The sequence below is a fragment of the Pteropus medius genome, unplaced genomic scaffold (assembly GCF_902729225.1).
Source record: "Pteropus medius unplaced genomic scaffold, Ma_sr-lr_union100, whole genome shotgun sequence".
Taxonomy (NCBI): domain Eukaryota; kingdom Metazoa; phylum Chordata; class Mammalia; order Chiroptera; family Pteropodidae; genus Pteropus; species Pteropus medius.
In genome coordinates, this window is record NW_024349803.1 from 733,277 (window position 1) to 750,027 (window position 16,751).

Genomic DNA, 16,751 nt, shown 5'->3' on the forward strand with positions numbered 1-16,751 from the left:
TTCAAGAAGGAAACGGGGCAGAGGTTTTGGCTCCTATCTTTATCTTATATTTATATATAGATGCTCAACTCCCATATGTTAGAAAGAAAACTCAACACAAGAAGGACCTGGAGTAGAGAAGCAGGAGAGGAAGAAGCAGAAAGGAGTGGCTTTGTTTACTCTTAATGAACAGACTCTAGCAGAATGGCACTGGCTATCAAGGTTGTCTCTAGGCTGGACACCCCCCCTAACCAACCACTGTGGACTTTTTAAAAACTAAGGAGAAAAGTAAAGGGGCTGTTAGCATTTATGCTTGCCCCAATAATAATACTAGCCCTCATTTACTGAGCATTTATATGTGTCAGAACTATCCTAACAGCTTTATGTGTATACATTTATTTAACCCTCTCAACAACCCTGCAAGTATAGCCATCACCCCTTAAAATGAGGAAATTAAGGCACAACGAGGTTAAGCAACATGCCCAAAGTGGGCAGTTAGTAAGTGGTAGAACCAGGACTTGAACCCTAGTGATCTGGCTCGTTCGTGCTATTAATCACTACCCCCCAAAAATAAAAATGTTACCACAGTAGTGTTTAAATTCCACAGCTCCAAGTATAATTCCAAGATGACTCCCTTTCTCTTCATTTACTAAATAAGATTCTTAACTATCCTGGGAAGGCTGGGGAAACGTGTATGCCAACTATATTTTATAAAGGGTAACATACTCATTTCCCTTTTATTCGATATCTTCATTTTGGCTTATTTTAAAACTAACAAACTGATTTTTTAAATTTACAAGAAACAATTTGTATTGCATAATTACATCTGACTTGTTTTTACTGAACCCCATTATATGGCACTGGTGGTAAGAGATGTGGTTATGCTTTTTCTCCTAGTCAAGTTTATACCTACTTGGCTTAATACACCCCAAGAGCTCCTTATTCTAGACTTGGCTCTTCCATTGCCTTCATGGTATCCCCTTGTTCATTTTTACAACCACCCCCACCCCGTCATGATCTGCAAAGGCGTCCATGAAAAAGAAAGAGTCCATCTCAGCCTAGAAATTCATCCTAACGAAAGGTAAATTGGTTCTTCTAGACATTTTTTTGCTCAGAGGGCCACAATTCAAATTTGAAAATGTGCCTGAGATTAAAGAAGGGCAAGAAGCACTAACCCAGTGATCCTGCTATGTATTCATTCATTTGAAGAGCTACTATTCAAACCACATGCTCTTGGCCTAGTCTTCATCACCTCTACTTTCTGTTAAATACTCAGAGAAAAAGAATGTAGTGCTCAGAGAGAACACTGAGAAAGCTCACTATCTCCTCCTTTTAGGTCAAGTTTGGCCTACTATAATGATATTTGGCACCACCCAGTGGCAATCTTGTATTTGTGAATAAATAGCAACCTTGCACTCTTGCATCACAAGAAAGAATACCTCAATTAAAAGAGTAAAATAATGATGCAAGTCACCTAAAGCAGTTTCATTTCTTAAAAGTTATCTACTTTAAAAAGTTCAGATCATTTGAAAGTTGTTTTCCTGGCCTCTTCTGTATCCTTAGTAATGAAGAGCTTAGGCAATTTTTAAAAAACAGAAGAAATTTTAAGAATCCCCCTTTTCCTCTCTAATAATATAAATATACTGGCTTTAATATGAAATACATGTTAGAAGGAAGGGCCCATTAGTAAGGGCATCAAATTTTTCTTACAGGAAAACAGGAAAGTTGTCAATATATCAGTGCTTTAAAAAAAGTGAGATAGAAAATGAGGGCTCTTTGTAGAGAAGTCTTCAAATTGTTTAACTATAATTATTTCTTCTGAGAAAACCAACTGGAATACAGGATGGCCGTGTTCCACAACAATCTAAAATACAATCTCTCTTAAGGTACATGTACAAACATAGGTCTTACTTTGGAGGAAAAGCAAAATCCTGATTGTAGGATTTCTCAAATTATAATTATTTTTCCAAACTGTATCTGAGAGCACAGAGTCTTCAGAGTCTCTGAGACTGCTGCTAACACCAACGATCCCTTTTGGGACCAGGCTGGAGGGCTGACATTCCACTGGCAGGGTGTGAAGTACCTGCTGTTACAGCAGGAATTAACCAATGAAGAACCATACTTGCCACCTGAAGAACTCTTTAACGTTACAATATTTGGTTAACATAGACCAAGGATGTGCCTTGATCTTCCATTTCTAAAAGTTACACTTTAAAAATTTCTTTTCTGCAAATCTCCATATATCGTCAGATACTATAGAATTTATATCATGGTATCTTCTAATATGGAAGAGAAAAAACAGTTCTTCACAAATCTTTTTGGGGGGGAGTATCTTAAATGTCGATGATCACAAAAACTTCTGGCTTCTCCTCATTATAGACCTGCATTGCTGAGTATGTTATTGCCTTGACTTCAGTTCCCTAAAGTTGGGGTTAGAGAAAAAACAAATAGGAGAAAAAGGACATTGAAATCAGAATCATTAACTCTAGCAACAACTGGTAGAAAGTCAAAATTGTAATATTATTCTGAAAAACTAAAAACTCACATAAAAAAAATTACTTATCAAATCAGTATAGTATTATACACTGATCCAGTAAAAACAACATGTGCTCAATAGAAAGAGAACTTGAGCTGGAGTTAAGAGATGGAACTCTAATCCTGGCTTTGTTTCCACCTGGATATGGAAGCTATCTGACCTCTCCAGGCATCAGCTTTTTCATTTATTAAATGGGTTGAATCAAAGAACATAAAGCTTTCCTACTGTTTGCTGGAGGCTCCTTCTGGACTTCCTCCCTGCAGTCTAACCTGGGCCCTAGGAACTCAGCCTACTCTCTAGTCGGTTGCCAATATTCACTTTGCCTCATGGGGTTCTTCTCTCTTCACATGTTTCTGACATATGACCCCCCCACCCTGCCCCAGTTTAGCCATAGAATTTGATGTCTTCTTTAGTTCTTCAGCTCTAGAAAAGAATCCACAGAATGTATCAGAGAATAGGTGACTGGCATTTGCCAGCTCTGTAAGCACGAAAGAAATCTGAAGATCTCACAGACGGATTTGAATGGCAGCTGCCTTTGTTTTTTCTCTTCTGCTGTAATCTGGAGAAACCACAACCTAAATCAAACTCAACTTTCTGCCTGTGGCAGCCCAAAGCCTGCTAAGGGAGACTCGGGAGAAAGAAGCATAAAACAAAGAAAAATCAGTTGAGGGGAAGGGTGTGAGGATTGAAAACAAGTTATTTTTATAGTATACATGACACAGTGGAACTCTTTTGAACATACTATGTTTGAGATGCCTATGAGACATCCAAATGGAGATGTCAGATAATAGGCATTTGTCTACAGGATGACTTGTCCAGGCAATAGATGTGTCTAGAAATACAAATTTGGGAGTTATCACTGAATAGATATTTATAGCTATAGGACTAGATAAGATTACCAAGGAAGGAGGGTAGATAAGAGAGAGTAGGAGAGAGGACTGAGCCTCAGAGCACTAAGTTTGAAAGAGAAGGAGCCAAAAAGGAAGAGACAGGACAGCCTAGTGAGAGGGAGCAAGAGAAGAGGGATGCCCTAGAAGCCAGATAGCTAATGTTCTTAAGGCTGCTCAGAGGTTGAGTAAGGTAAGGATTGAGAATTGACTGCAGATTTACTAATCAGCGGAATAATGCATATAATATTTGGGGTGCGTCAAAGGGAATAAGAGGTGAGAAAGTAGAGGCAGTATATTGAGACAGTTCTTTTGAAGAGTTTGTAGAAAAGGAGAATATATGGATAGAACAGTAATAACTAGAGGGGGGATGTGGCTAGTAAGGAGGTTTATGTTTTGTCTTGTTTTACCTAGCAGGTTTTGTGGCACCATTGTATACTAAGTGGAAATGATCTAAGAAGTTGGGAACAATTAATCATGCTGGAGAGGGAGAGAATTTCAGAGCAAAGACCTTAAGTTGGTAAGGGCTGTGTGCAGGATAGAGCATTGAAGGAGAGAAGACTGCCTTCTGACAGGATCAGGGACTGGCCTGTCATTAATACAGGAGGAAAGGCTATAACGTGAGTATAGATACAATAAGATGGTAGATTTGATGTGAGGGAAGATGAGTCAGTTCTTATGGATTGCTTCTGTTTTCTCTAGAAAGCAAGGTTGATTAAGAGTGAGAATGAGGGAGGAAGGCTTAGAGGTGAGGGTGAAATAATTGCCTCAGAGAATGAGAAAGTGAATTTAGTGTTAAATGCAAGATTACTCGTCAGTGTTGAGTACTCTTTTGAGATTTGTGGACAGACGTTTAAGGTGATACCGGTTAGTGGGTGGAAACATCTCCATTTGGATGCCTGACAGGCATCTCAAACACAGTATGTTCAAAAGGAAATTCCAGTGTGTCATGAGTACTATAAAGATAACTTGTTTTCAATCCACACGCCCTTCCCCGCAACTGATATTTGTTTTATGCTTCTTTCTTCTAAGTCTCCCTTACCAGGCTTTATTCCATTATATCGTGGTTGAAGAAATTATATTAAATGCAATTATTGGAAGTAACCAGGATTTCCTGGTCACCTCCAACTAAGTTAGGTCTCCTTGACCTTTCACAGGGGTCAGCAAACTACAAATCACAGACCAAATCCAGCTTGCCCCCTGTTTTTTGTACAGCCCCACCAACTAAGAATAGTTTTTACATTTCTAAATGTTTGAAAAAAAAGAAATCAAAATAATAATATTTCATGACATTTAAAAATGATATGAAATTCGAATTTCAGTGCCCATAAAGTTTTTCTGGAACACAGCCACATTCATTCATTCATGTCAGGTCTGTGGCAGCTGCAGCGTTACAAGAGAAGAATCGAGCAGTGGCTCTTCCATCACTTTCTACCCACAAAGCTTACATTACCTGGCCCTTTACAGGAAAAATCTGCCTACTCCTATTCCAATAAACTTGACTAATGAAGAGTGAGGCCATATAGGTTGGCAAATACAGAATCTAGAGAAGCACAGAAAGTAGAAGGTTCTTTAGAGAACGGCTAGTCCAAAACCTTCATTACAGAGGAAGAAATCAAAACTCAAAAAGGCAAAGCGACTTTTAAGTCCCACAACAATTAGTAACAAACCTGACCCTAGAACCCAAGTGCTGACTCTAATCCATCAAATCAGATGTGTGAAATTAGTGTTTTAACATAATATATCTAGATAGGTCAGAGACGTCTGAGAAAAATTTACCAGTTTACACCAACTGATTAGAACTCACTGATATGTTTACTGTCACATATACTGACTTTATGGTAAGGAAGTATGACATGTTCTTAATGGCTAGATTAAAAACATACCTGAGGGTGCTTGGACAATGAGAATTCCTCTCCCCACCTTGAGGAGGAAAATGAAAACAAGATTAAGATTTGTAAGATTTAATGTGTTCTCTCTTTACGTATTTTAAAATAAGCCTTACAAATGTAGTTAAGGAAGCCAAGAGATAAGAGGAGTAAGAAGCTATAGATCTCAGTTTGACTGCCAGCAGATATAACTATTGAGGGACTTAGTGTGCAATAGCCATTTCAACAAAGTTGATAGTTGCTCTTAAAAAAGTGCTCTAGTATAACGTGTACGAGCATATTGTCAATAAACACTGTTTAATGAATACTGTTTCATAATAGAGTAGCATGTTCAAAATTTTCACTGTGTTCAAGGTTATAACACTAATTAAATAATATCCTCCACTGGAGAAAGCTTGTCAGAGTATACCACGTAAAGGCATTTAGAAAAATGTCCATGGTCTGTATATAGAAGACTCTAGAAAGAAACTCTCCTAGAACCTGGCCTAAGTATCCTCCTCTCTCCCTTCAACACTACTGAAGATCACAGTAGAAGCAATAGCAGTGGTAGAAAGAGCGAAGCTTAAAATTCAGTTGAACCATTTATTAGCTAAGTATCCTTGAACAAGCCTGTTTCCTTACCTTTTTTTTAAAGAAGGGGAAATAAAAGACCTCACTTTACCAAAAAAAAAAGAAAGAAAGAAAAACAACCTCCCCCCAAAATAACTAACAAAATTCAACATAAAATGGAAAAGATAAGGTTTATATAGAAAGAACCTAAAAGATATTGAGTGATTAAATCTGGGAAACACTAAGTTCCATCAAAGTGACCTAATCAAGTGTTTGTAAACTCTGGAAGGAAAGTATAATTAATTAATAGAAAGAACTGGTTTGAATGGAGTCCAGGTGTGAGGATCTATGAAAAAGGATAAATCGGTGTTTCTTACCACCAAGCTAGGCTTTATGCAAATTCCTGTGCCATCTAGCAATTACATATTTTTTGTGCTAAAAAAAATATCGACAAATTGGGAATCAAGTTTAACAACTCAAAACAACTTTGTTCTGACAAGTTTCCGGTTCTCCAAAACTGAGGTGAGCTCTTGCTTCGAGGTGTCTCACAAAGCAACCTGCAAAGCCCTACTGGGATGCAATTGGTCTTCTTACCTTTCTGTCTTCCTGCCTGCCAAGTCCAGTGAAGAGTATAACTTAACATCTTTCATGACCTGCTACTTAAAATTTCAAAACTTACCCAATTGACCGTAATTTGAAAGTTCTCTGATCAATATTAAGTACTTTCACTTCCTAAAGAGGAAAAAATATTTTAATTAAAAAAAATGTTCATTATAGTCTATCTACTAAAAACACATCTAGGTTATCTCCTTTTTTAGATAACACCATACAACTTCAATGATGGAAAGAAAATTAAAATGTTAACTAAAATAGAACAAATTAAATATATTTCAGGAAATGTTTTTTTTTCTTACATATTTAAGGGAAGTATACTTGAAAATGTATAATCTAAAAATGAGTCAAAAGAATTTTTCTGTAAGATAGAGGAGGATGATATATGATTTCAAGGATTCTCAGCATTTTTTTCCCCCCTTAGCTTTATCAAGGTATAATTGACAGAACATCGGCCTATTTTTATATAATACTATAGGTACTGGAACTCTGTAGTATGAATGACCTAGTTAGAAGATATGTAGTGGACCTGGTAAGGGAGAGAATGGAGGAATTATGGAAGCAAGGAGGGCCATGTGTACCAGATAACAACTATGTTAGATATTCCCTTCTAGAGGTTGATGGCAACAAGCAATCTTCAGTTGGCTCTTCCATTTTCACATTAAGGAAAACTAAAAGCACTAATTTTTTAACTTAGGCCAACATGAGAGCTGCTAAATTCAAACAGGACAAAAGAAACATACAAATGGACATAAATATAGCTCAAATTCGGGAGACATAAAAAGTGTGGATGAAGATAGTAAGTACATTCTTATCACACAATCCTGATTGGTGAAAAGTATATAATAAGAGATCTAAATACAAATGGCATGTACATAGGCAAACCCAGGTTAACCAAGAGGAATGGTTATTATAATCTCTGCAAATCAATACCATTTTATATATCTGTATGGCTTCGTTTCGTATCACAAGTTCTACTTTAAATCACTGGTTCTATTTTAAATTGTGAACTAAGAATCCATTTGCTCAGTAAAAAAGAAAAACCTTTGCTTACCCGGGGTATGAAGAATTCATCAGCACTGAACTTATAAAGCCACTCATCCAAAAAGTGAAAGAGAAGAGATTGTAAGTCATCTCCTACACAGCATCAAAAAGAACCATAATAGTATTATATTGAATAATCTTGTCTCTAAAAACTTATTTGAATTTAAAAGTGCAATAAATTTCTTAGGCAAGTTCAAAGAGGAAAAACAGGCTGATAATTTTGTTGTTGTTATGAAAATATACTGAAATTATGCAGAATACTGTACATTTGTGTAACAATTTCTTCCTTGTGAATAAATTGGTTACCTTGGGTTTCTACTTCTGTTGTTTGGAGGGGCTCCACAGTCCCGGTATCTGTCATGTAACCAAACATGGCCATTGCACACTGTTCGAATGCTTCTTCCAGAGTATCTCCCCATGCATGTAACCTAAAGAAATACATTTATGCCCTGTGTAATATAATTAACTGCAAGATACAAACCTGACAGCAAAGTCAAAATCAAATCAATGTAATAAATACAACAGAACCAAAAAACTCAAATCAATTTCATGGCACTAAAACTGGGTGCTTTTAAACCATCATTTTCATGTTCTAAAGGAATCAAAATGGAGAAAAAAATAAAACTAGAGACATCAAGATTAAACCATCATCAGCCTTCCTATTTAAGCACATGGTTTCAAAAGCATAAACTCCAGGTATACTCACTGGACATCCGCTGTATGATCCAAATCTGAGGAAGAGAGCGAAAAACACTTATAAGTAACTAAACTTGACTTACTAATTGTAAGAACTCTATTCATTGTTAAGAACATCAGCCTTGAAGAAAGAGAAATGTGGTTTATACAAAAGTTAATTGCTTTGTTTAATTTCTTAAATTTCTTCTAAGTATCTACAGTTGTTATTGTTAATAGTGTATTAAATAAATGACTAAAGAACTAATAGTAACACAATATTACCATAGTAATGCTAAAGAATATTTTTTAAGCCAAGATTTATATTTCAAGAATGACTGGAAGGCAGCAGAGCCAGTCTTCTAGGTGACCTAAGAAGTATCTAATAAATCAGTTTCTCAATAAATGTCATTTCTAGACATTACTTTCCTCATCCAAACAAATCAATCTTTTCTGTGTGAGTGATCAAAATTCCAGGAACTATATCATCATTAAAGATATAAAATTCCAGATTTCTCTGTCTCGCTTTCTCATGAATAGCTAGCCAAATTCTAGAAAAAAATAATTTTTGGTGGCTTTTTTTTTTTTAACAAGACTCAAATTTTTTATTTGTTGATTTCTTATAGTTGAAGTACTCCTCAATGATATCTGTGGCTGATAAAATAGTTTTAGCAAGTAAACTACAGTATGTATTATGAGCATTTCCCTGATATTCTCACAGAACACCAGTAAGTAACAACTGCTACTATATAGCAAGCTCCCATTGGATCCGTCATCTCAACATTTCAGAGTCTATTCTTCACTCGTATTATGACTTCCATCTTCCCACTTAGGATCAAAGAATATTTGGGCTAGAAAGAAGTCTTGGAGATCATTTAATATAATTCCTTCACTTACAAGAAGACAGCTGAAATCCAGAGAGATTATGTGACTAGAATTGAGATTTTCTGATTCCCAATTTAGTGTACTTTACACCATAACAGATCATCTTCTGGTGGCACTTAAGGTTCAAACTTATCAATAATTCACTCAAAAACATTACTGAGGACTTAATACGCTGCAGGCACTAAGGGGCTCAATGACCAGCAGAGATGATGAACACGTGAAAAGGAAATGACTAATATCAACCCTAGAGAAATGAAAGCATGTGTCATATAAAAACATATATAAGAACATATATAAGAACGTTCACTTTTCCTGATGCCACAAAGTAGCGTGGAGGCGGAGGCTGGGTACATTCAAGATTCGGCTCCCCCTGTAACCCACTGCCATGGCTAAGGAAGGCACTGCTGCTGTGGGTGTAATGGATGTTAATACTGCTTTAGGAGAGATACTGCCGACCTCTCATCCACCAGGGGCACATGGAATTCGTGAAGCTGCCAAAGCCTCAAACACCAAGCCCTTCTGTGTGTGCCTGCATCCAACTGTGATGAGCCTATATATGTCAAGTTGGTGGAGTCCCTTTGTGCTGAACATTGAGTCAACCTGAATAAGGTTGATGACAACAGGAAACTCGGGGAATAGGTATGCCTCTGTAAAACTGACAGACAGGAAGAACCCTGGAAAGTGGTTGGTTGCAGTTGTGTGGTGGTTAAGGACTATGGCAAAGAGTCTCAGGACAAGGATGTCATCGAGGAGTACTACAAATAGAAGAAATGAACAAATAAATGTGGCTTCTGTTTAAAAAAAGTTCACAGCAATTGTATTCCCCAAATTAAAAAACCCAATGTCTGTCAAGAGAAGAAAAACTGAGGAATATAATGCAATACTACTCAGCAATAAAAAGCATTAACTACTGATATTTTATTAACATGAATCTCAAAAATGTTAAATGAAAACTACAGAACTCTCAGCACAACTCCACGCCGCCCCGCAAAAAAAGCCTTCTGCACTAAAGGACCTGACCAAACTCGAGCATGGTTTCTAGCAGCATAAGGTGGTGTTCCTAGGACCACACACTCTACTCCCATCCCCCACTACAGTGCCTGCCTGAGAAAGCTCTACACTGCCAGAATTTACTGTTTGTTCTAGCCAACACCTGGCCATAGGGCCTTGACCTCCCTTTCTTAGAGCATTTACTAAAGAGAGCTTACACTGTGAATATTTATCTCTTACAGCTCAGAAGTATCTTTCTCAAGGACTGGAGCCATTGCTCTGAAATGTAATCATTAGGAAAGACTCTCAGTTTCTGTGGGAGGATAGAATCCTACTTTGATAACTGCCAGCTAGCAAACACTGCTGATCTAATCGAATTTACACTGATCGACTTTTTGTAATTTTTCACTTCTAAGTTTCTACTGAGCACCCCCCACTCTCCCTTGATCCCTCATTCTCACTTTCAAAGGCTCTAACACGTCCTCTTTCCCCTACTGCCAGTAGTTACTGAATAAAATCCATTCACCATGTTAATGTCAGGCTGTGTTTGTCTTTGATATTGAATGGAGACAGACAAAAGAATCTATGCTGTGATTCTACCTGCATGAGACTTTAAATAGGCAAAAGTTTTACCTACCATTGCTTTTGCACCAGCAGTGTAAATATCATCACAGTGAAAAGAGTAAAAAACATCTCAGTATGATTATGAAAGTGTTTTTATGTTACAGGTCCCCTGAAAGGGTCCGGGGAGCCCCGGGTGTCTACAGACCACATTTTGAAAATTGCTATTAGAGATAAAGGTAACTTAGACTAAGGGGTTCAGGTAAGAATTCCCAAAGGAAATAAGACTTTAAGAGCCAAGAGACTAAGGGTGATCTATATCTGTTTGCCCCTTATCTTTTATTCCTAATTTCTGCTCAGTGCCTGACACACAACCAGTTCTCAAAAATATTGAATGAATAAATGAGATAACTGAGCTGAGTTGTGAAGAAAATGACAGGCCTGCAGGGTGTTAAAAAAAAGAAAGAAAGAAACAGGCCAAGTTGAGGCTCCTTGCCTCCAGGACAGCAAACCAAGACTAATTTCAGCCCTACGCAGGAATGTGACCTTAAACCAATCAGTCTAGAATTTCCTAATATACCCTAGCCAGGTATCTGCCTGACTAGATGCAGCCACCTTTCCCACAGCCACCTTTCCCACAAAGAAAAGTGCCCTTGCCTGAAACAATCTTTTATTTTGCTAATAACATTCTTGTCAAACCAGTTTTTGCCTATAAAAATCTTCTATTTTGTACAACTTCTTAGAGTTCCCTTCAATTTGCTAGATGGGATACTGCCCAATGTAAGAATTGTTTAATAAAGCCAAGCAGATATTCAAATTTACTCAGCTAAATTTTGTTTTGTTTTGTTTTGTTTTTGAACAAGAGAAAGCTTGGGGTAGATTTGGGGCTGGTCAGTGGCAAGAAATGAAGCTGGAAAAAATATAGATTAATCTAACATTACATCAACATAAAGGTTTTGTACAAAATGTTGGTAAGTAGAATCCAGCATGACCAAGTAGGATTTATTCCTAGAAAGCGAAGATTCAATTATTAGGAAATAGATTAATGTAATTTATATAACTATATGGTCATCTCCATAGATATAATCACGAAGCATAACATAAAAATATTAACAGGATTTTTGAGCAAAAGTTTTTCTCTGCACAATAAATATAATTTTTTTTCTCTCATTCTTAATTGCTGCTTTTTGCTGAATGTTTGTGTGGTATAATAAATATATGTATTTGGTCTTTACCCCTGGTTCCTAGCACAGAGCTCCTAGAACTCTGGGAATTTCTTGAGTAACAGGAGTGTCTTTTATTACTCATAATGATCCTTTTTTAAAGACATCTGAGTCTATGCTAATGAGATGACTTAGGGTGGTACTCCTTGATAGCCTCAGAATGGAAGCAGTCACCTTGTAGAGTAGATAAATGATTAAAGCATAATCATGGGAGGCAATTTTCAGCCTCTCACCCAAACCTGGTAAGGAGAAAAGAGACTGGGTTATGTAACTCTTGAACAAAGAGAACATCCAGATTGATGAACACATCAAGGTGTTGGGAAGGTGATGTGCCTGCCTAGAGGTGGCATGGAAGCTCCAAACTCTTCCCCTCATACCTTTCCCTACGCATCTGCTTCATTTGGCTGTTCCTGAGTTGTATTCCCTATAATAAACTAGTAAACATAAAGTGTTCACCTGAGTTCTGTGAGTTCTTCTAGCAAATTATTCAACCTGAGCCTCATGGGGACACCAGAATCTGCAGTTGGCTATGCAGAAGTGCGGGTAGCCAGAGTTCCTCATTTGGGGTCGGCATCTAAAGTGGGACTGAGCCCTTAACCTGTGGGGTCTGTACTAACTAGGGAGTTAGTGTCAGAATTGAATTGAATTGCTGGACATCCAGTTAGTGTCAGAGAACCGGAGAATTGCTTAGTGTGGAAAAAACCACACATTTGGTGTCAGAAGCAGTGTCAGAGGAAAGAAAACAGCTTGATAATGCATGTATTATAATACAGTAGGACATACAAAATTCAGTGTGTAATGAAAAAGTATCGAGATGACAGAACAAGAGGATCAACTATAATTATACTAACTAAAAGAGAATTTATAAAGAGGCAGTATAAAAACTAATTATATAATTCAATAGCTTTCATAAGTATAATCAATAACCACAGAAATATTATGAAAGATCATTTATATCAGAAACAAAAAAGATAAAATGCCTAGAAATAACTACAGGTTATGCAAAGTAAGATTTTCAAAATGGAAAGGCAAACTTTATTCTTGGAGAAAAAGACAATATAAATACTAAACCTTTAATTCTAAGTTTATAATTAATATGATTAAAAAAAAAACAAAGGCAATTTTTGTCTGTGGTTTAAAATAATAGGAAAAGAGGTGAAAGATAGTATACACCCCTCAAAATATGCCATTTTGGCATAAAGATTATTTTGAACTGAAGACAACTGAAAGAAGCAGATACAAGAAAAGATCTGTACCCTTCCACTACTTGCCTAAAAGTAGGACATAAATTTGTAAAGTTATTCCCTTTTGCCTCTATCAGCAAAGACAGAGAAAACTCTAGACCCTTATCTACCCGGAGTTAGCACCAGAAGAATCTACATAATAAACTTTATTAAACTAGCCCTTATCTTCTCTTAGTTCCCCGACACAGTCGCCTTCCACAATTTGCAGTCCCAGAAGGGCAAAGTGCCTTTCTTTTTTTCCTTGCCACCTCTCTACAAAATTATTGTTTCTGTTAAAGCTCTGCTTTGAGTTATTCATCACTAAGTATGAGCAATACACATGTTAATAAACAAGTCTGTTTTTCTCTCATCTGTCTTTTGTCAGTCTAATTTGCAGGGCCCCAGCCAATATGAACCTAAGATGGGTACCAGAAAGAGATTTTTGTCCTCTCCTACAGGGAAATATGGGTGGTAGTGTAGATGAAAAAAGACAGTTGATAACTGCTGAACCTGGACGGTGTGTATATGAAAATTATCATATTATTGCCTTAGTTTTGTATACATTTGGAACTTTTTAAATAAAATTTTTAAAAAAGAATGGCAGAAAAGGGGCAAATATTGAGGGGGAGATTGTCCTACGAAATATTGAGACAAAATAAAGCTCCAATAATTAAAACTGTGGCACTGGCACATTAAAGACAGAAAGAACAAAGGAATAGACTAGTAAGTCCAACCACAGACCTAAATATAGGTAGGGGAATTTTGTATATGATAAAGTTGTCACGTTTCAATCACAGCATGAAACACAGACTGTCCAATAAACGATGTGAAAACATCTGGTAGGTCATCTGGAAAATAATGAAATTGGATACTTAATTTCCACCTTACCTAATTCTGATGTATTCAAGTTTTAAATGCTAAAAACAAACAAACCCATAAATACCTGAAACAAGAACAATCTATAACTATCAGCAAAAATATGGTCCTCACAACTATGAGCCAAAAGAGCCAAACGCAAAAGGAATGCATAATGATTCCATCTATATAATGTACAAAAATTGGCAAAGCTAATTTATGATGTTAGAAGTCAGGCTAATGGAGAAGCAGATAGAGTGGTGGTGACTGGAAAGGAGCATGACAGGGGCTTCGGGGATGCTGTAATATCCATCTTGTTACTAGTTCACAGGTGTATTCGGTTTGTGAAAATTCACTCATGTAAAATTTTCTATGCATATTAAACTTCAATAAGTATAACAGAGAATTATTTTACAGTCTCAGAGTAAGGCCTTCCTATGTATGACATCCAGAAGTCATAAAAAGGGTTAATAAATTTTACTACATAAAAGTAAATTCTGCAGAGTAAAAAAGACTAACAACCCAATAGAAAAATGGGTTAAGAATATGAAATACATCCCAGAAAGGGAAATACAAATAGCTGCAAACATACTAAAATATATTCAACCTCACTTATAATAAAAAAATGGCAATTAGCATGACAAGACACTTAACAAATTGGAAAAGACCAAGAAGTATGGTAAAACAGTTGATTGGTACAAGTGTAAGGCGGCACACTCATACAATGCTAGTGAGTGTATAAACTGGCACAACCTCAATGGAGAGCAATTTGGCAATAACTTCCATGTTAAAAATGCACATACTTCTACACTTGAAACTAATACAATGCTGGATGTTAGCTACATTTTCATGAAAATCTTATTTAAAAATGCACATATCCTTTGACAAAGCAATGTTACTTTTAGAAATTTATTCTACAAATACACTTACACACGTGCAAAACTATGGGTCCCCAAGCCCCAGGGCTGCAGGCCAGTACCTGACCTGTTAGGAACCAGGAACCAGGCCACACAGCAGGAGGTGAGTGGTGGGCCAGCAAGCAAAGCTTCACCTGTATTTGCAGCTGTCCCCCAAAGCTAGCATCACTGCCTCAGCTCCACCTGAGCTCCACCTGAGGTCATCAGGCATTAGACTCTCATAGGTGCATTGGTCCCTGGGGATTGCTACAAAACAATGGATGTACCAGTATATCCACTGCTGCATTATATCTAAGATACCATAAATGTCCATCAATTGCAAATTGGTTATATAAAATAAATGCTAGGACATTTTTGCATGTACACATAAGAAAATGAAAAAGATGATTGATCTTGCGAGGAAGACTCGGTAGCTTGGGATCATGGCTAAAAGAAAAACTTACTTTTCCCTGCATACCTATTATACTTTTTGAATTTTGAATCATATATATGACCTATTGAAAATAATTTTTAAAAATTATTTTTAGTGCTCGCTTCGGCAGTACATATACTAAAAAAAATTGGTTTTAAGTGAGAGAAAAATGAGCTAGGGAGATATGCAGGATTCAAAAACTACAGAGCCTATCATGCTATAGTAAATAGGTGGACTCTACACAGAGGTCAATGAGAAATTAATAAAGATTTTACGTAGAGAAATAAGTCAGATTTGTGCTCCCCAAACCGCAGCCAACTTTAAGGACGAAAGCTTAGCTTAACGTTTACATAGAACTTAAGAGTATGCACTATACTTTCATATTTATTTTCTCGTTCCTTTCTCAGATGAAGGAACTGAGATGGAAAGAGATGTTATATAATTAGCCTAGACACTAAGCTAATAAATGGCAAAACCAGGTCTTTTTTGACTAACAAGATCCAGGTAAAATACGAAATTAGAAGTCCCCTACTTAGCTTTCCGAGTCTTCTAAACTAGCCACACTCTCAACTATGCCATTGTTGGAGCTACATGGGGCGATCACCACGCAAACGCTTGAAAATACGGTTATGTTTAGAATACACTAGGAAAATTCCACAAGATAAATGTGATTAGGCATACGTGAAAAAAGTTCAAGGGACTTTAAACCTGGGAGCCCAGGTTTATCGAATCTCAGACCAGGTGGCTTTTTCCTGCAGCATTCTCCGACAAGCTCAAATGAAACTACAATACAGGGACAAATGGGATCTTGCCTGCAGCAACTTATGGGGAAAAGTGAAAACGAGGCCGGAAGCCCTGGGCAAGGAGAGATGAGAGAAGTGAGCAAACTACTCACACTCGTACTTCCGATTGACTGGAGGATACTTGGCCTTGATCGCCTTCTGCTCCTCAGTCAAATTGTAATCTCTAACATCTTCCTCTTCTTGCGCCATGATTGCAGCATTGGATACTCTTCTTCCGCCCTTCATCCGCTGGACTTCAGTCCTGTTTCACAACTTCCGCTCTAGACCCCGCCCCTTGGCACACATCTTTAAAGGGCCAGGACTCCATTCTCGCGAACGTACTTTATCCCTTAAGATTTCCATTTTAGGCCACGCCGCTTGGAGCACATCTTTAAAAAAACGAGGCCCCATTTTTCTGGGCTTGCTTCATCAATAGTTCTAAGGATTAGGAAAACAAACCGGAGGACCTGGGAGTGAGGGACACTTGAATTAGACACCTCTAGGTCTGAGTGGTAAAGGCATTGCCTTGTAACCTCAGTTAGACCCGAAAACATCTTAGGTTTCTCATTTGAGTACTTTGAAGTGGTTGTTAGCTTAACAGACTTTAAGAAGATGGCTGCCCCCAGGAGAGTGCAGACTAAACCTCTCACGTGACCCAAGCGGGGCGCACTCCCACCAACCCCGCGCGCGCGCAATCAAAGGAAGTCGGCTCCGGCCGTGTGGGGGCAGGCGCGG

The 16,751-nt window shown here is 37.5% G+C and overlaps 1 protein-coding gene across 1 annotated transcript; it reads right to left on the reverse strand.

Moving 5' to 3' along the window:
• Positions 1-874: 874 nt before the first annotated feature.
• ZBTB8OS (zinc finger and BTB domain containing 8 opposite strand) lies at positions 875-16,287 on the reverse strand. The gene is made up of 7 exons (XM_039836990.1): positions 16,130-16,287; positions 8,203-8,227; positions 7,803-7,924; positions 7,507-7,589; positions 6,520-6,572; positions 5,289-5,325; positions 875-2,399 (listed from the first exon to the last, which is right to left on the reverse strand). Exons 1-7 carry the CDS (start codon positions 16,260-16,262, stop codon positions 2,313-2,315), a joined length of 540 nt encoding a protein of 179 aa, XP_039692924.1. The 5' UTR covers positions 16,263-16,287; the 3' UTR covers positions 875-2,312.
• Positions 16,288-16,751: the final 464 nt, after the last annotated feature.